Source organism: Hemibagrus wyckioides, linkage group LG13, assembly GCF_019097595.1.
Source record: "Hemibagrus wyckioides isolate EC202008001 linkage group LG13, SWU_Hwy_1.0, whole genome shotgun sequence".
NCBI classification, from domain to species: Eukaryota; Metazoa; Chordata; class Actinopteri; order Siluriformes; family Bagridae; genus Hemibagrus; species Hemibagrus wyckioides.
Window position 1 is genome coordinate 11,667,917 of NC_080722.1, and position 19,545 is coordinate 11,687,461.

Here is a 19,545-nt window from a genome sequence, read left to right on the forward strand (position 1 = left end):
GTTAATTCTGATTTCAAAAATGTTTTGGTATAATTGTGGATCTGGTCTAAGGATAAAGAGACACAAACTATTCCCATGCAAAAACTACAAGTTGTTTCAGGGCAATACATTTATCCTAAAATTTAAAATCAACTGTAGCTAAATATGTTAGGAGTGTATAAGGGAATCTTGGCTTACTTTAGTGAATTAGTTAGCTAGTAGCATGCTAAATAAAGATCAATCTATAGAGGTGCTATCTTTTAAATCAGTGTTAAGTAGACTGTTACTGTTTTCAAAACTGCACAGGAAAACGCTGCTAAACCACATAAACCACATTAGGTACAGATTTAACATTTTGTCAGTGTTGCTGCACATCCTTGTCACGTAAAAATGCCAAAAAACATGAAAAAGTCCATCAAAGAAAACACACCAAATAACCCTACCTGCCAAGGCTGATTTTGATCTCTGATGACCGTCTGTCTCCTGGAGGTCATATGAAGTCACTGCCACTCTGTCTGGCTGCTTCTCTCTATCTGAAGATGGCAGTTTCCTCACATACACACCCAGGTTAGACTCCTCTCTCTCAGCTCCAGGTAGCTCAGATGCACCTGTGCGGTTCTGGAGTGTTGAAAGAGGTTGTGATTGTTGCCAAGGTGGAACATCTTGTTCAGTATAACTGTTGGACACACTGGGTTGGGCCAGGTGAATATCACCTGCATGGACTGTAGAAACTGTGGTCGATTTTACAGCAGAGGCGGAGGAGGTGAAATGAGACCCACCTCCAACCTACAGATAAACAAAAAAATTAAAAAGCCAGATAAGGATAATAGCGGAAAAAGGGACAAAGGGAAAAGAAAGAGACAAAATTGATGATTCTTGTGACTGCAAGTCTTAACACACAAGAACACAAATGCACACATGTTCCACCACAGTTAACACAAGATGCATCGGATACATGCTTTCAGGTTTTTTTTTGCAGTAAAGTTACTAAAGTCAATTACATTAAAAATACATATTTTCCATACTTTCCATAATACTCCAGTGTGCGACATTCAGCCAACAATCAAAGACCAGTGCAGATGTGTGTGTGTGTATATATATATATATATATATATATATATAAAAACATTCCAGCAAACACAACTGCAACACATACACATGACTTTACAGAAACTCCTCTAAACAAAATAACACACAACGGGAATGTATAAAAAGGTGCACAGTGTCCTAGTCAACTTTCTATGACATAACAAGCAGCACGTGGGACTATGATTTATATAGTAATACTGAAGCACAACAGCACACTACAAGCCTATGGTTTTACTGCGAGCTGAGTAAAACTAAAGCAGCTGAGAAGAACCACACAGCTCTCTCACATGATCCAGATCACTCAGTCCGTCTGAGTGCCGCATGTCCTCCTCATAAAGATCAGAGTCTGAGCCATCCTGTACCAAAGAGAACCATCAAGCATAGCTGTACGAGTGTGTGCATGTGGAGTGAAAGCAGTAGGGGTAGGAGGTATGACAGTATACACACTGGCTGATCTTTTAAAAATGATTTAAAGTGATTTTTATATACACAGTATGTACACTGCATTTTGATTATTCACTGTACTTCTACGTGCCAGGGGAGTTATCCCTCAAAAATACAATTTTTATGTCATGTACACACAATCCCTGAGTCAAGTGACATTTTTATTAACAAAAGATTGTGTTTTGCCTCTTTCGGTACTGATATTATGTTCAAATGGTGAAGTAGCTTGCCAAGTCAGAGTGTAACTGGAAAAATAAGCAAAAGTAAGAGGTTCAACAAGATGCAGTTGCATAACTACAGCATAGTGGCTGGTGGTCTCATGAAGATTGACGGCGTAAATACCAGAATGTGTTGCACAAGACGACAAAAAGTTTGAGGACACACCAACATGTGGCCTTTCCTTAAAATGTTTGGAAATTTGGAAGCACACAAACCACACACTAGTCTGTATTCTGTTGCATTAAGATGTCCCCTACGTTTGGAACTAAAGGGCCCAAACTTGTTCCAGCATGACTGTGCTCTGCTTGGCATGGAAGTTGGAGCGGAAGAACTATGTAGTGTTCTACACAGAGCCCTGATATCAACCTCACTAAACACCTTCAGGATGAGCTAGAATGCCGACTGCACCCCAGGCCTCCTCACCCAACATCAGGTACAGACTTCACTAATGCTCCTGTGACTGATCAAAAATCTCCACAGCCACACTATAAAATCTAGTTGCCAGCCTTCCCAGAACAGAAAAGGAAGACTAGATCTATAATGGTATGTTCACAAAGAACATATGGATGTGATGATTGGGTGTTCATAATATTCTGGCAACAAAGTGTAGCTCTAAACTTGCTCTGCCGATCCAAACCAATATTCGAAGTTGAGCTCACAAAAAAAAGAGAACTTTTTGGCAATGGATATCTCTGGGATTAAAGCATGTAGAAAGCATTGGGACTGAATGATAAATCCAAATGCATAAAAACCTAAGAATATGAAGGAGCTTGAAACATGCAGCTTGGAGAAGTAGTTCAGGATCTTCTACAAGTAATTCCACCCTTGTAAGAAATTACAAGAAGATTTTCAGTGTTGTTATTCTGTCCAGGGATGACTTCCACTGATATTAAATGTATGATTACTAATATTGAAAGCAGCTTTTTCTACTTGTTTATTTGCATGTTTTTTCATGTTCATTATAACTATACAGTCTCTCTCTAGTTTTCATGAAGGGTGGCAATAATTCCAGAGCTGACCATAGCTCACCTGTATTACCAGTATACACATTTTAGATCCATCTATTAGTGCACCAATGACCAATGTGAAAGTGTAAAACCTCTCCGCACCTGCTCCGCCTCTCCGGGTATGATAGGCTGGGTCTGGTAGCGTGCGTTACTGCGCCGTGACCGCGTGTCTTTGTGGCGGACGGGGTTGACACTGGACTGCTGGGTGAGTTTGTTAAAGATGGCCATTTTCTGTGCCAGGGTGAGAGTGGACAGGTCAGGCTCCTCCTGGCCTTCTTCAGTGTGGCGAGGCTTTTCCACCTCTGCTGTCTCCTGCAATCGGGCCTCTCGTGCTTGTTCCCTCACCATAGAGCTAAGAACAAAATTGCAGCACAGAAAAGTTGCGAGTGAGAAATAGGAAACATTGAGAAAGGAAAATATAAAACTGCACATTGCCTGAGGCATGCATTGAATGTAGAGGAAATAATAGATTAAATAATTAGTCCAGCAAGGACAGCGCAATGTAATATGACCAACAATAAAGCCACAGTCATTCTTCACACAAACTGCTTAAATCAGGACAGTCTTTCACAACAATGTCCTGTTTATACACATGAAATGAATGCCACTCATTATGGACAGGGTGACTGAATAGTGCATAAGTTACAGTGACAGATATTCAGTGTAGCAGATATGTTTGTAATGTTACAGCACAAACATGCAGGGCTTATGAGAGGCTGAGGAATAGGACTGTCTCAGACATCTTTGCAGCACAGTGAACAAGTGAAGAATCTGCTCATTCTACCAAAAATCACATCTGTGCTTATTAGAAAGGTAACAAGATATCGACCATTTTTTTTTTTTTTTTTTATGCCAAATGACCTGTTTGGCATGTTCATATAAACAAGCCAGGAATCTTATTTATAAAATGTTCTTGTGATAAACTGATCCTAAATTCCATGATTTGGGGCAGCATGAATGCAGAGAATAGGTAAAATGGTTACTGAAAATAAATGAATCTTTGGATCAGGAACAAGAATTAATATGCTCATCTTTCACTCATTGTAATAATAATAATAATGATAATAATAACCATAATAATAATAAATAATCAATTTTGTACTGAACAGAACATTCAAGACATCTAAGATAATTAATAAACAAATGATTGAGGAAGTGAAGTGGCTTTACTAACTTTTAGTGGATTAACTAAAAAATAAAATAAAGGAAAAAAAGGGGAAAAAAAAAAAAACAGAAAATAGTTTAAGAACCAGCCTTCAACAATGCTTTATTCCAGAAGCAAGATTATGCACATGGAATGTGTTAAATGTATTATTATTATTAATACTTTTTTTCCCCTCAAATAAAAAGGAAACTCTTAAGAAATGAAGTCACATCCACATATAAACCTCTAGGTTTTTCTTTATAAATGAGGCCCCAGGTACTTTACAAAGAGTAGTGTACAAAATAAAATAAAAAAACCTCACACTACTTGTTTAATCCACACGAGGGAGCACTGCACATACACATAGTTAATACTATGCGGTAAAAATAACGCACTACAAAAATAACAGACCTTTTCGCATCTTTTGCCGCATCCAGATTGCAAAGCCGTCGAGTTCACATTACAGAGCATGTGTTAACTAGTGTGCTATCTACATGCTTTATGCGATGACATTTAGACACATTAGTATCCATTAGAGCGACCATGCCTCTTCTACACACACATGCACACATGCTCGTGTGTGTAGGTGTGTGTGTGCGAGAACAAGACAGACTCCTAGGTACCTGTGTTGGGTGACTGTGCTGCTGACTACAGTGGGACTAGGAACACGTGTTACTGAAGAATGAACAGATACAGTCTGGGACAAAGGACCAGGGGAACTTCACAGGACAAGAGAAGAAAAAGAATGAGAAAATAAAAAAAGAAAGGCAAAAGAGAGAGAGAAATCAGAAATAAGTACAAAGGGATGTGACGGGTAGATTTGCCTAAATGACCACAGACAGTCTGAAAAGACGTCACAGTACAACAGACAGGTCAGTGTCGATAGAGAATGTCAATAAAGTTAAATAACTACCTGATCAAACTAACTCAGCACAAATAACTCTCAAGATCGCAACTGAGTAGGAGGGCCATTTGTAATGGAAAAAATAATGCTATTCCAAACTCTTAAACTCATTAGACTAACCTACATTTAAGGAAACCATCATTAAAAAGTACTTTAATTGGAACGGCTCTACACCGAACCAATCAACTCAATCAATTATTACTCAGCCATTAATACAATGCATAAAATCATGTAGATACAAGCTGTTCACATCAAACATCAGAATGGGAAAAATATGAGCCCAGTGATCTGACCATAGCATGAATGATGGTGCCAGAAGGACTAGCCTGAGTATTTCAGAATCTGCTGATCTCCTGGGATTTTGAAGTACTGGAAAAACCTCGCCTGGTCTTTTTCCAATCTTTCATTGTCCAGTTATGGTAAATCAGTGCCCACTGTAGCCTCAGCTTTCTGTTCTTGGCTGACAGAAGTGGGATCTGACGTGCTCTTCTGCTGCTGTAATGGGTCCACCTCAGGGTTTTAAGCGTTATGTTTGATGAGATGCTTTTCTGCTCACTATGGTTGTAAAAAGTGCTTATCCGAGTTACTGTATCCCACAGGTCAGCGCTGAGCTCTCTCATCAACACGCCGCTTCCACCCACTGAACTGCCGCTTTCTGACAGCTTTCATTTTTCATAACACCCTGTTTAAACTCTAGAGATTATTTTGCCTATGAATCCAAGAAGATATTCTGAAATACTTAAACCAGTCCATCTGGCACCAATAACCGTGCTACAGTCAAAGTCACATGTTCTCTCCTATTCTGATGTTTAATGTGGACAATAACTGAATCTCAAGGTATCATCTATACATTTTTGGAACGAAAAAAAAAAAAAAGATGATCAGGTTCATAATACATTGATATTTTTTAACCAAATATTTTGCTTATTGCATTTTAACATTTATGTTTTATGTTGTTACATAAAAGTAACACTGAACTCCATTACTGTTTCTCTGACTCCGTGTTTGCAAACGTAAATATTGCTATAAATATTCTATTAAAATCTCTTCAAGAATTGCGATATGATAATATTTTTTGCCATACTGAGCATTTTTAGTTGATTATGTACTATAGTTGTTTTTATATGTAAAGGTCTTATATGACAGACACTCATACAAGTGGAGAGGCATGAAAGGAAAAGAGTGTGCTCTGTGAACTGTGCTTTGTGTTTGTCTTCTTACGTAGCGGCAATGACAACTTCCTCTGATGTGACGGGCTGGGTACGGTAGCGGTCCTGACCTCTTCTCAGTCTGCGTGCTAAAGCAGCATTTTGATTTTGTGCCTTTAAAGCTGCACCATCCACACTCTTCTCCAGCTCCTGAAGCACAGTAAAACCGCCACATGACAAATGAAAGATAAATATCTTCCCATTGCTCATAAAACATACAAAAAAAAAAAAGGCATCAGTGATTTCGTGTGCAGCTGAAAGTCTGAGTAGTGCTACAAAAATGTGTGCATACTTTTGAGCATACCAACACACAGAAACAGGCAGACACACATTCACACACATACCCTGAAGAGAGAGCGTTTGGCAGCAACACTCATCTTTGCTCTCTCATCCAACTTCTCTTCATCCACTGGGAAAAGAGGGAGAATGACCAAGAAAAAAAAAAAGGAGAGAAATCAAGTTGGAAGGAATATTCGTGAGAACAGGCTTCTCAAAGCAAATAGCTCACAAAGGCAACACAAGAAGTGCAGCACACATGGTGAAAAGATTTTAGGCACAGAGAAACACATTCCTGCTTTTCACTCTCGAACCAATTACAGGCAAATTATTTCTGTTGTCAACAAGTGGAGGCCTTCTAATTAGGTCACTGGCCATAACCAGCTGTTACGAAGCTGCAGGCTACTGCAACTTAATTTGGACAAGATCTCAGGCCAGCAGGTGGGACGATACCGTAGTTCTGACATCATCTGTAAAGAATGGTTATCTGACACAGCCTCGAGCTATGGGTAGGAACATTTGTTCAGCTACACTGTTAGATAGGACTGTCAGCACTGTGCTGCAATTCAGTGGCATATGAATATTTTAATATCCTTCTCTCTGGTGAAGATATGAAAACTTTTTTTAAATAATTATTTTTCCAAAAAAAAAAGAAAAAGTACCATTGGTTGTTCGTTCATTCAGCATGTGAAGGTGGAATAAAACATAACTTTTGATTAATACTGAGCTATTAAACAATGATGGACCATTATTAGAAAGTATCAGAAGTAAGGCAACATTAATATTAGCATTTTAAATATTATCGTGCACTGACATTGAGCCTATCCCTTATACCCAGAAAACAGCTGGTCGAGTCTGAAACACTGATGAGACTCGCAGTTGCATAACCTCATTCAGCAGTGTGCACACAGATCTGAAATCAAAGCAAATTTCTTGATGGCCTGTAATCAGGTTACATCATCCTGTTCGAAAAAGCATTCCTCCCAAGTGTGTTAACAAGCCGCTAAAATACATTTAAAGACTTGTTTTCAGAAGGAAAGTGCAAGAACAAATCTGTTGTGCAAACACGGAAAAAAAAACACAGTTTATGTGCAGCAACAGTTCCAGATTAATTAAAAACAACAATAAGTTACCTTCAGTGATTTGTGGTTCTGGGATTGGGCAAGACCTGTGGAATGCACAAACACAATCTTAGGACATCCAAACCCCCCTAAAAAAAATAAATCAAATCCACTTAAGCATAGCAAGCTAATGAGTTAATCAATAAAACGGAAGAGGACAGAAACCTGAATAGCTACAGTATAAGTGAGCAATCAGCAAGCTTTATACTGACAGAGAGGAACAGGAGAGAAGTAGCAGATTAAAAGCAGGATTGTTGTTAGGCAAATCACACACAGTTAAACCAAAAATCCAGATATAACACACTAAAGTGCTACAATGACCCTTTATAAAAACATTGGATAAACTGCTGATACAATGTATTATAGTCATCACTGCATCTGCAATCATTTAGTAATGTGCTTACTATGTAATTGTTGGTGAGGAGGAATACTATGATTAGGAACTAAATGTTAAAAAAAAGCAAGCCAATCTGCACCTTACAGGATACACCACTCCAACTCAACAGAACTCAAGCACATTGTACAGATCACATTTAAGTGCAACATTCTCTATGGATCATGCATGATCGGTTTTCTCATCCACCCCACCTATCAGACTCCTGCCACTCAGCTGATGTGACTGGCTGAGTTCTAAACCTCTCAGAAGTCTTTCTAGTCTCTTTCGCATGGGGAGATATGTATCTCCGAGGGCGGCGGGAAGCTCTGCCGCCCCTTCGTTCACTTCTCCAGGGCACCTCAGTGGACGCAGGAAAATACTCTACCCTATCACAACAGGATGGAGTAAGCAAAGAGAAGCATTGGATGAAGGAAGGGAAAAAGAAAGAAAAAAAAAAAAAAAAAAAATCACATCAGTGCAGGATCAAGACATTCAGAAAAGGCTGGAAAGCTACCAGACTTCAGCTAAAAGATTAATAAGGCAAAAAAAAGACTCAAGCCACATTGCAAGGCTGAGAGGAGTTAATAAGAAACTAATAAAGAAACTATCCATAGTTAGAATTACTGCAGTTAGAACAGCAAGCAGTTAATTTCAGATTTATTGCAGTCTCTTGTTTAGGAGGTTAATCCAAGCCATTTTAGTACTGGTTAAGGTTAGTCCCAGAAGAATACGGCGCAGTAGATTTAAGGAACCACATACTGTTCAGGTTTTTGGGAGTTTGTTGCACTCTCAAGGTAGGAGTGGCGTAATTGAGCTACAGAAACTTTCAAGTCCACTGGAGAATGGTCTCTGGTGGCCCTGGTCTCTTGAGGTACGGCCTCTCTGTTGCGGATGGCTTCCTGGCTAGTGGCTGCAAGAGTGGTTTGAGGTTTCCCAGAGTCTGGTACATATAGACTCATATGTTTGGTTGCATCTGGAGCCCATCTACCACTTGATGCAGGAGCAACACCTTGGATACCTGATGGCTGACAGTTGGTTCCGTGTTGGTTATACCAGCCATTGGGAGCTCTCTCCTGGCCCTGCCTGGCTCTTGCATACATTTCTTCAGTTGCCTGTAGTCGAGATACATGTTCAGTATACTCCTCCCTTCGTGACCATCGTCCCTGCCTTCCTCTGGGCTCTCCTACTAGGACTTCCTCTCTGTTTGGTGCAGTGCGTCCCTGGTGGCATGGGGCCAGATCCATATCATTAGTTCTTCCGCGGTGGATGTCGTCGACACTTCTCTCTCTCCGTCTGACCTCAGAGGGCAAAACTGCTTTCCTGGTCTTCATAAGCCCCTCTGCCATCGAAGGACTACCCGTTTCCTCCACTTGCGCTTCAGCTTCTTGCCAAACCTGGGGGCAAGAAGGCTCAGTGCCAATGGAGAGGTAGTCACGGCATCCAGGGTCCTGGTTCTCAGCTTGCCCAGTACGAGAATGGTGCAACTGGGATGGACGGAATGGGAAGTGGGATTTTGGATGTTCCTTGTTGGTAGTGGAAATCTTTGTATGACTGCGGTACACAGGGTATTCTGATGGGGTACTGAGCTCTGCATTTTGGTGTGATGGCCTGTCATGAGTCAGTCTCTCCCTGACTCTGATTCTTCAAAAGGAGAGACAAAAGGTTAACACCAAGTTAATGAATAAAGAAACTGAAACAAAAGAAAACACTGCGCAAGAAAGGCAGTGACGAGTTCTTGTTGCCCTTTTTCTGATCCAAATTGTATTACATGTATTAAAGCTTGGCTGGATTTAAATGTAGTCTAACTGTTACCCTGATAATCTATGGGAAAACATTTAGACACTAATATGGTATCAAGAGTTCATCATCCCTGTGGCAACAGTAATGAGAAACATGTGCTAGAGCTGAAATAATTCCCAGACGTACTGTAACAAATACTTGAAGCTGAAAAAGTGAATGTGGATTTACTGACAACTGGCAGCAGTAAAACCAGAATTTCATAGTTTATTCATCTCATATAACTCATTTTGAATATCATCCACCTTAAATGGATTAAGAATAATGGAGAAAACAAAAACAGAGTTGGTGTTTTAGGGAAAAGTTTCAAGTTTTGCCTTTTGTCCAACAGGCTGGACATTAGCCAACATTACTATGTATAAATGAAGAACTCCATACTGAGCTTCACTATAATAATTGATTATGAGGCATTTTTGCTAAGGTTAATCATCCAAAACAAAGTAATCCCCCCAGCAGGGGTGAAGCAGATGGCAAACTCTTTTCTACTGTAAATACCGTAAATGATCTTTTTGGTGGGCTGCTTCACTAAATCAGTTTTTCCCGCATCATTGGATGAATCCGGAAACCTATATAGGCCCAATTTTCTTTGACTCTACAAACAGGACATCATGGATGCACATACCCCATCCTTCATCTCATATGCACCATCAAAGATTGAACTTTTGCATCTGAGTGTTCTAATACTGTCCAGTAATATTGTCCAGAGAGAAGTCTCAGTCTGGATCAAAGCTGATTTGCTAGTTCTTCTACACTCTCCAAGTTAGTAAAAGCTTCATCCAAGTCTAAGATAAGACCCATTTTCATGGGCTGATGGTTCACACTCACATAATAAATAAAACCAAGTCTCTATTGTACAGTACACAGATTAAATTATATATATTACTTACTTTTTCCCCCTCTAGGCCTTTAAACAGAGACCAAATGAACTGCCTTAAAAGTCATGCCTCATACAGTATAACCAAAATAATGGGTAGGTTAGTGATTAGGAAAACCTGCTTAGACTTAGATATCCATTAATAAGCTTATGATATCTTGGCACTAAATATACCACAGGACTTTCCAGGAGGACCCTTAAACCAATTAAATGTTTAGTTAGTCAAATGAAATCCAATGAGACCAGGACAATGTAAATATTTTATATTCAGACACTAAACCCACATGTTGTTCTAAACAGAAAGGCCCATTTTGAGGAGATTCTCAATACATTAAGTAAATAACCAATTTCTTTTCTTGGTCATGGATATAAGAATTCCTTGTGTAGCTCATTTACTAACCAAATACTTTACTCTGAATGTTGATGTACACTGCAAACCTTTCACCGTTCGCTCTTTGTGATTGGCCAAAACAGGCATTTATATAAAATGATGGAAAAGATAAACACCACCACACTTGTCAGACTAATGGACGAAAACCAGGAACACAATTAGTCAATGAAACGAGCATCTGTAAGCTTGGCATTGACCATTTTGAGTCCTGCAGATTTCAGATTTTATGTTTCACAAACCAAGTGAAAAGAACATCAGAACATTAGGTTTAATTCAACTGACAAGAAACAAAACAGCTATAAGACAATACATATGCTTAAAACACAGAATCACGATAAACAAAGTTTTATGGAACAAGGAGCAATTAATGGTTGTTGGATTAACTAGTGCATTAAGACAATTAGTGACTGTTTTATTAATAAAAAAGTGCTAATGTGAAACCTAAAAATGAATCCACACATTGAATGACCAAAAAAGCCAACAATACAGGGGACTGATGGAAAAAAGGGTGTCAGGGATGGCTATGGGAAAAGCAATTAGAGGCCCAATTCAAAAATTTAAATCCAAACCCTTCTCATAGAACTTAATTACAAATATGAAATATTTTTCTTATTATTACTACTACTACCAACCTATAACTGTCTATAAGGATTTTCTAGATGGATAAGGCCTGTATTGCTTCCTGGATATTCTCCTTTAATAATTCCTTTGATACATCCTGTTAATAATTAATGAACAAACCAGTTGAAGTGCTCTGACTCTACTGAACTCTAGGTGGACATCCTGGATCTAAGAGAAGGGGCTAAAGTCTTTTGAACTGGGTCGTGCTGTTAAAAGCAGTGGAAATTAATGGAAGCGTATCCGACACACTGATCGTCCCAAAAGGGAGGTACCTGGAGGGCCAGTTGATTGGGGAAATGGTGTCTCCTTCTGAATCAGTCTGGAGTGACCATTGACTATAAGAGCTAAATGTAAAAACAAGAATGAATGAGCCACTCGGTGTAATGATGAGCAATGGAACGCCACACGCTAACGCAAACAAAATATGCCGGCATAATGGTTCAGAACATGACTTATTTTATAACGTGAAGTGTAATATGCAAAGGACAATAGTAACAATTCATTCTATGAGTTACTGTGTACACATTGGTGAAACCTGTAGTGAAAGCACATGTGCACTTGAGTATAGTATGACATACTGAGATGCAACATAAAAGCACAAACTGTCTCATACAGTTTTAAGGTTTTGTTTAGTTTTAAACAAATCCAGCACCAGCACCAAGTATTGTGGCCGTGCATTTGAATTTATCTAAAAAATAAAAATAAAAAAAAAATCACCACACTGACATGGATATCTGGTGCGAACAGAAAATCTTTCACCCTCTCAGCAACCAACTCTTCAGCAATGACAGTAATACGACACTAACATGACAACATGGGATGAGAGGCTCTGCCAAGTTATGAAATTTGACCCTATGCTGTTGCTAATGTTTTAAGGTCATGTCCTAACCTTCACCCAAATGAATCACAGGAAAAAAATGATGACATGTCTGAACTGCAGCAGGGATCAAAACATCTCCCAAAAAAATGGGACAAAGGCTGTAGGATTTGTTAACTCGGTAATGTGAACGGCATAATAAGGGTAATTGAAAAAAAAGCTACTATGACATTTAAAATGGAAAATGTTTTTTGTGCATTATTAATTTAAAAATCGTCTCCATCAATGATCCCAATCCATTTTTTTTTGGAAATAAAAAAAGGAATAATGAGAAGATATAAAGACAAATTTTTCACAATTTGTGAAAGCAACAATGTATATATAAGTCCATATTTATTGAGTGACTATAATATTACACTAAAATGTCAATTAGGACAGATGATTTGATAATGTACATATAATTTTAAAAGAGTGGCAAAAAGAAGATGGACATATCTGATGACAAAGGCTTAGTGAGCTTGCTGACTGTCAAAGCTGTACATGAAATGCTGTACCAAAAATAGAATCATTTTCTTTATTATAGCCAGGGCTACCATGCACTAGTTATTATTACTTTTTCACCACTGCCCATGGGCATACGTTGCATAGAAGCTAAAATCACTTTTCCTGTGATGAATTCAGCTGCATAATGAGGATAAACTTTTGAACCGAAAGGCTAGAGCAAGAACAATCACAGTGTAGAGCAGCTAAAGAGAAAGTAATCAACTTTGCTAAGAATGGTTGCTACTGTTGTACTCAAAGTATTCATATATTTCTGTTTATGATTTAAAAGAAAGTTAATTGGATACATCATCTTCCTCAAAGCGTGGACTTGAGGAACTGGAGACATGACTCAGTCCTATGATGCATTGAACATTGTTACGAGTGTGAGAGACAAGATGGCAGCCACCAGCTGCCAGGCTACTAGCTAAAACACTACCTACTCGAAAATCTCACTTCACTTCCATATTTGCATGATCCGATATGACGAGCTGGAAGCTACTGAGGGCATGATCATTAATCCAAGATTATGCCAATGCAAAAGTACTGAGGTTTGTATTGGCTGCATTTATCAGAAAATCAGTTTCCACTCAGTTATTTGATATTTTACGCTCTCTCTTCATCCAAACATTTGTCAACTGAAAAATGGCAGAGGTGGTCTAAAACACCCATCTCTCAACATATAAAATGTAGAAAAGAACAGGTGATGAGTGGCAGTGCTGTGCTTACCCTTGCTTGTGGAGGATGTTGTGGGTCGGCTGGTCACTAAATAAATCTCCAGTAGAAGCCACTTGCTTGGCAGGTCGACTTGCTTTGGGCGAGCCAGTCACCTCCTGTTCCTTTGATGCTCTGGTCTCACCTGAAGTGTCTATGTAAGGAGCAGAGTGGTCTGGAGCTACTTCTTCTCCATGCACTCTTCCTCGGTCGTGTGCCCTTTTCTGGTTTTCCAGATTCATCCTCCTCTCATGCTCAGAGAACACTTCAGCCTTCTCCTTGCTGTACTCCTGCTCCACATTGGCCTGAGCAGTGATTCTACTTGCCCGAACGTTGGCGGTGCTGGCATTATGCTCCACCTCATCTTTTCCCTCCACCTGCCCTCTGTACTGGCGCTCTGAGCCCTCAGGGTCCCGCCGCATTCTGGAGTAAAGGCTGGCATGGTCCGTGTCTGCCTCTTCATCCAGTAAGATGCGGTAGCGCTCACAGAGCTGGCGTCTGCGTTCGGCCTTGTAGCGGGCGATGCGATCCGCTTTAGACTCCAGCTCGGCTGTTACAGCAGAACCGGGGTTATTAGCCGGCTCAGTTTGAGCCATGTGTGTCTCCATCCGGCTCCGGTGCAGTGACACACTCTCAGAGCTGTGAGGATCTGACAGACCAGACTCATCTTTGCTAAAGTGCTGCACAGGTACTGAATGATAAAGCGAATTACAGTATGGTTTTTAAACATTATTTAAACATCACAACAAAAAACAAAAGCAATAAAAAAATATAACCAAATGTGCACTTTACATAGGTATCAGGGTTGACAGGTCTAGTGGCTATTCAAATCTGGCTTAATTGTCGCAAAACAAAGTGATCGACCAAATCACTGAAGTAAAGTCATTATCATACTTTCTGCATTGGGAGCTTAGGCCAATTGCTCCAAGAATTCAGTACACTTTGTGAAGTGTGGAATCTGTTTTCAAGTCCAGGAAAACAATGCTGCTCTTACACAGGTTGGTCTAACGTTCACTTCAACCTAACACTTAGCTTGCATGCTGAGCAAAGTAATTGAATCAAACAGTCATTTACACTTTCCAGTTTCATGAAGAAAGTTTTTATGGAGACAAAGGAGACAAAAGGACTTAAAAAGGACCAAATGATTTTTTATTTTTTTATTTTTTAAAAAGATATACGAGCGGCACCTTTGTGGTGCGAGTTCTTCAACTGAGAATAATTTCTACAAAAATGGCTATTTGTTTGCAGGTATTAATGGACGATGTCTGTGCAACTGAAATGCACAGTTCTTCAGAACTAGAAGTACCAAAGTAAAAAAAATGGGGGAAAAACAAAAACGAATAAGCCCAGATAAGGAGAACATGTTCATTGCACAAACCTTCAGTCAAAACGCTATTCTATGGGAAAGAATAAAAATAAAAATAAAAAACAGGCCTATAAAAGAAAAATCCTGGACCTGGCAACCCTGATTTTAATTATATTGATTACCAATAATTACTCTACATGCATTTTCTTTTGGAAAATGTCACAATAATAATTATTTGTGTATCCAGTTTAATATATTTAATACAATAGCTATGTCACATACCAGTGCATGGGTCACACAAGTCAGTGGCACGAGTGTATCTGGGAGTGTCTTCCTCCAGTAGCCGATTGGTCACCAGACCTGCACTTGGAAGCGAGAACTGAAGGTCGCTGTCAATTCCTTCCAGCCGCCGTGCAATTCGTTCTTTCCTAAAAGGAGTAGGACAAATGGATAAAACAGATCGCTGGCATGAAACGACAGTCGCATAAATACAGACAAGCATGCAATATAAATCTTCTACAAGCTTCTAAATTTAAGAACATGAGCAACTTGCCCATAAACACTAGCTCTGTGGAGCAACAGTTAATTAAAATCTCTCACCTGTTCATGTCCCAGCAGTCACTTTGACTATTACTGATGCGCTCAAAACGTTTCCTTAACTCTGAGACTGCAAAGGAAGATAAATTCATTTATTATTCTGCAAATAAGAATATAGCACCATACTGAAATAGCATGCTTTTAATTACATTTTATTCAGGTTAGCTGAAATATTTAAGAAAAACATTTTTTTCCTTCCATTATGAAACATAATTTACCTCTAGAGTAAATCAGCCTGAAACTAACAAACATTCTGAATGCAGCAGAAACGTCCAAGAGCTCAGACTTTCCTGGCTTTCGTAGTCACAGCTGCTGAAATGAAGCTACAAAAGAGCCAAAAACGCTCTGCCAAACAAATGCTGCATTTTATAAAAGTAATGCAGCAAAATCCATAATGTGTTTTGAATGGCATCACTTGGTTAAACTGTGGTAAATGAAGTGTTCAATCTCGAACCAAAGAGCAGCCAAATAATGAAAAATGTTTTTTGCTCCTTTTCTGGATTCTGAAACCAATGTTTCAATATGGTATGTGTTCTTATCTAAACCATCAGGTACATTCTTGTGGGCTTCCCAGCTCCAGATAAAGAAACTGACAGCTCCAAAATGAAATGTTTAAGTTTCAATATAACAGAGTAGGCTCAGAAGTTCAATGCTTAAAATTACAATTCAACCTTTCTATCTTTACCAACTTTTGCCAGAATGTGTAATTTCCCCATTTGTAAACCAAACCAAACAAACACATTTAAGTATGTACAAAGTCTTCTTACCTGATGGCTGATGCGTCTGTGACAATTCAACCAAATTCTGTTCTACCATAATTACATTAAGTCTTTTCTACACAATATGCCTGTGTGGAACAACAGGTGGCTCTCAGCCAACCAAAAATAGGACATCATCCTAGACAGAGCTCAACCCCCAACCCTGCCCTAACCTCATGGCCAATCAAATCTTGTCCAAAAACACTCAATGGATAAATGCAAAAAGATTTGTCCGTCATACTGTATTCCGAGTGGTTGGAGTTGAGGCCGGAATTAAAGGTAGTAAACTGTGCTTTTTATTGTCACTGGAGTAGTACAATAAGGATACATCATTTCTAATGTTAGACATCTTTATATCATAAAAGATGATGTGAGGTACAGACTTAAATGACCACTGATGTATCTGTAAAGCTAATTAAATGGTAACCCGCTGTTTTAAAAAAGTTGTGTGTCCTATCTACTTGCTTCAGTTGGATCTAGATTCTTGCACCTCCCCAAAAGAGACTGATGGTATTCTTAGTCTGTGACCTAGTGAACCAGTATCAGGATGTTTATTGATAAGAGACTTCAAAAGCATTGCAGTAAGCCGAACTAGATAAGATCATCTGCCAAACGACATGAATGTAAATGTAAAAGATACATACTGAAGGTACAAAACATGTCCTATAGTTGGTAGCACCCCAGTGACAAGAAAATGTAGAGTTCTGTACCTTTATTTCTCAGAGTGTAGTCGCAACAATGCAAAGCAAATGGATCAGGCAATAATGAATAACAAACAAAAGAAACACGCCTCATTTCATCACATCAAACTACACAGAGATCCTGTAATCACCTTTGGGTAGACAGACAATAGGACTGACATCGACAGTCTTGGTGGTCTGGGCAACGTCGTCCTTATCCTCAGATGAGAGCTGTTTCTGAAAACTTCAGAGACAGAAACAAGGGGAGATTAAGAGAGAAAACAGATAGATGAAACAGTTTAAGCTAAAAGTCACACAATAAGTGAAATGTAAGCCAGAAAAAAAAACTGAATGTCAGCACAAAATTTGTGCAGGAAAAAAAAAAGTCACAGTGTCATTGTTTTTACTGCAGAGAGGAAACATCAGCACAACTGGTCCTGGCAGAAGAGATGAACATCTGAACACTGGAATTCTATATCACAACTAACAATTGTGTTTCCCAACTCTATGTACTGTACTATCAACACCACAGTGACCACAAACAAGGTCCTGGCATACTGCAATGTTCAGGATTCCAACAAAAGAAGAAGAAATACAAAAAGGCCACTTTTAAAACAGTAAACCCACTATACACCCTGTTTATGAGCTCGGAACCTTGTTAAAAACATTTAGGAGTGTATGTGAAAAAGAGGTAAGAGAGAAAGAGAGGACACACAACACAATAATCCTTGGTTAAAGTGTACAGATCTCATTGGAGGATTGCATTTATGCAAAGTTTAATGTCTAAGCATTAGATTACTTTTGTTTACCTTAAAGAAATACACAAGACAGCATTTTCGGTAATGCTGAGCAGGGATTTCTACATGATCAAAGCATTTATCAGGATTAGCATTAAGGACAAAAGGTGAGCCACTGTATTTATCTCATCAAGCGGAGACTTACAACACAACTATACAAAAAACACCTATTCATTTTTGCTGATGAAGCCCCCAAAAAATGTTCAAAACACATCTTAATATTATAAAAATTACAACAGGTACAGATATTTCACATTATAAAAAATGTAGAGGCCATGAAGCTTGGGAGATACAGATATACATTACTGTGCAGAAATTAGGACCCTATTTTATGGTGTTAATGTTTATTTTATGAATTCTGCATTAGTGCATAAATACTAAAGTATTTTATATTTCCAACCATTACTTTTTAAACAAAAAATGGAATGTAACAAACATGGTTGTATGCCAGTAAAAAGGTAACTGACCACTCCAGGAAAAAAAATAAATAAATATAAACATTGTGAAGGCAGTGGGTTTTGCATGCAAGAAAAAAAATTAAATTAATAAAATTAATTAAATAAATAAATAAGAAGCAACAGTCAAAAAACAAAAAAATAAATAAAACCCAAAACATTACACAAATTATACTCAAGACTACTAAAAATAGTCACACATTATAATAGAGAACAAAAACAGCAAAGGGCTGTCACATGAAGTACTGACTTTGTTTTGTTTATTATTGTTTACTACATTTTGGTGTCTTTGCTTTACAACATTTTTACAGCATCTTTCAATGGAGCTGCAAAAAACACCCAATAACAAAATCATTACCTCAGAGTTTTAAAATAAGCAGATCAGGGCAATCCTGTTTGTTATAGTCTGGACTGATTGGGACTGATAAGGGATAAACTGAGACAAAACAGTCAAATGTCTAACAGAGGTCTCACGTGTGCAGCAAATACCAGATTCTAATGCTTCTAATGCACTGACGTTAATACTTTACATTATTCTGAACTAAGTTTTCAAATCCCAGTGATACCAAATAATGGAAAATATCTCTATAGATCTCTTACTGCTAGAATTAATGACTTGTTTCATGCAGTTTTATTCTTTTAAACATGCAAATATTTCGAGATGCTCGATCTAGTTATGTGAAAGAAAGCAGGTTGCAGCTAAGTGGTGGTTTACTACAGATGTGTTTCCACCACTTAATTTCCCAAGAATGAGGAATTTAAAGCAAAAAGCGTTTACCTAAAAGCCCTTTGTTGTAGCTTGGGTCTGGCAACTTTGCTGATGGCCTCCCCTGTGATTCCTGTTGACAAGAATAAGACAGGATTCTTTAATCTAAAAACAATACTGAAAGGATGACAATTTACATGTTAACTGAAAGCACATTTAAGGGCTAAATACAGCCCAAAAAACTAACCAGAAGCAGGCAGAGAATGCTGTGATCGCATTCCTGAGACATATTGCAGACAGTTTTCACCTCATAAACACATGAAATACATACTGGTTCTGTTTATTCCAGCAAACAGCAAATGTTCACAACAAAAAGGAATAATAACTGAATATCTGTACATAATTTCTACATAAACTACTCAAGCAAAACCCATGTTTTGAAAAGGGGAGCTAAAACATTCACTAAACCCACCGCTAAACAACACTCTCTAAACCAAGCACATGAGTCTGGATGGTGTTCTCTGTGCTTGCTTGATTTCTTTGATATTTGATATGATTTTTGTGACTTCTGCATGACTTTGCCCTAATTCTGATCAATGAATGAAAGATTTGCAAATACATGCCATCCATATTCACACCACCCCACCATCAATGTTTTTAATTTTCATTCCATGTTTAATTACGTGCAATATAACCTATAAACAGAACAAATAAATTAAAAAAAA

General features: G+C 38.5%; 1 protein-coding gene across 11 annotated transcripts in view; it reads right to left on the reverse strand.

The window, feature by feature from the left end:
* svila (supervillin a) overlaps positions 1-19,545 on the reverse strand; it is a 73,668-nt gene that overhangs the window by 25,109 nt on the left and 29,014 nt on the right. For 7 of the 11 annotated variants that reach the window (XM_058406175.1, XM_058406166.1, XM_058406171.1 and 4 more), the window contains exons 2-15: positions 18,893-18,953; positions 17,015-17,106; positions 15,428-15,494; positions 15,110-15,255; positions 13,537-14,212; positions 11,723-11,794; positions 8,527-9,408; positions 7,980-8,153; positions 7,404-7,438; positions 6,339-6,403; positions 6,008-6,144; positions 4,506-4,601; positions 2,841-3,090; positions 423-765 (exon numbers count right to left, since the gene is read on the reverse strand). In XM_058406175.1, coding sequence (XP_058262158.1) covers positions 423-765; positions 2,841-3,090; positions 4,506-4,601; positions 6,008-6,144; positions 6,339-6,403; positions 7,404-7,438; positions 7,980-8,153; positions 8,527-9,408; positions 11,723-11,794; positions 13,537-14,212; positions 15,110-15,255; positions 15,428-15,435 — 2,884 coding nt within the window. In that variant the 5' untranslated portion in view covers positions 15,436-15,494; positions 17,015-17,106; positions 18,893-18,953. The remainder of the gene's footprint in view (positions 1-422; positions 766-2,840; positions 3,091-4,505; positions 4,602-6,007; positions 6,145-6,338; positions 6,404-7,403; positions 7,439-7,979; positions 8,154-8,526; positions 9,409-11,722; positions 11,795-13,536; positions 14,213-15,109; positions 15,256-15,427; positions 15,495-17,014; positions 17,107-18,892; positions 18,954-19,545) is intronic. The other 4 variants (XM_058406169.1, XM_058406170.1, XM_058406172.1 and 1 more) reach the window with 4 other exon arrangements.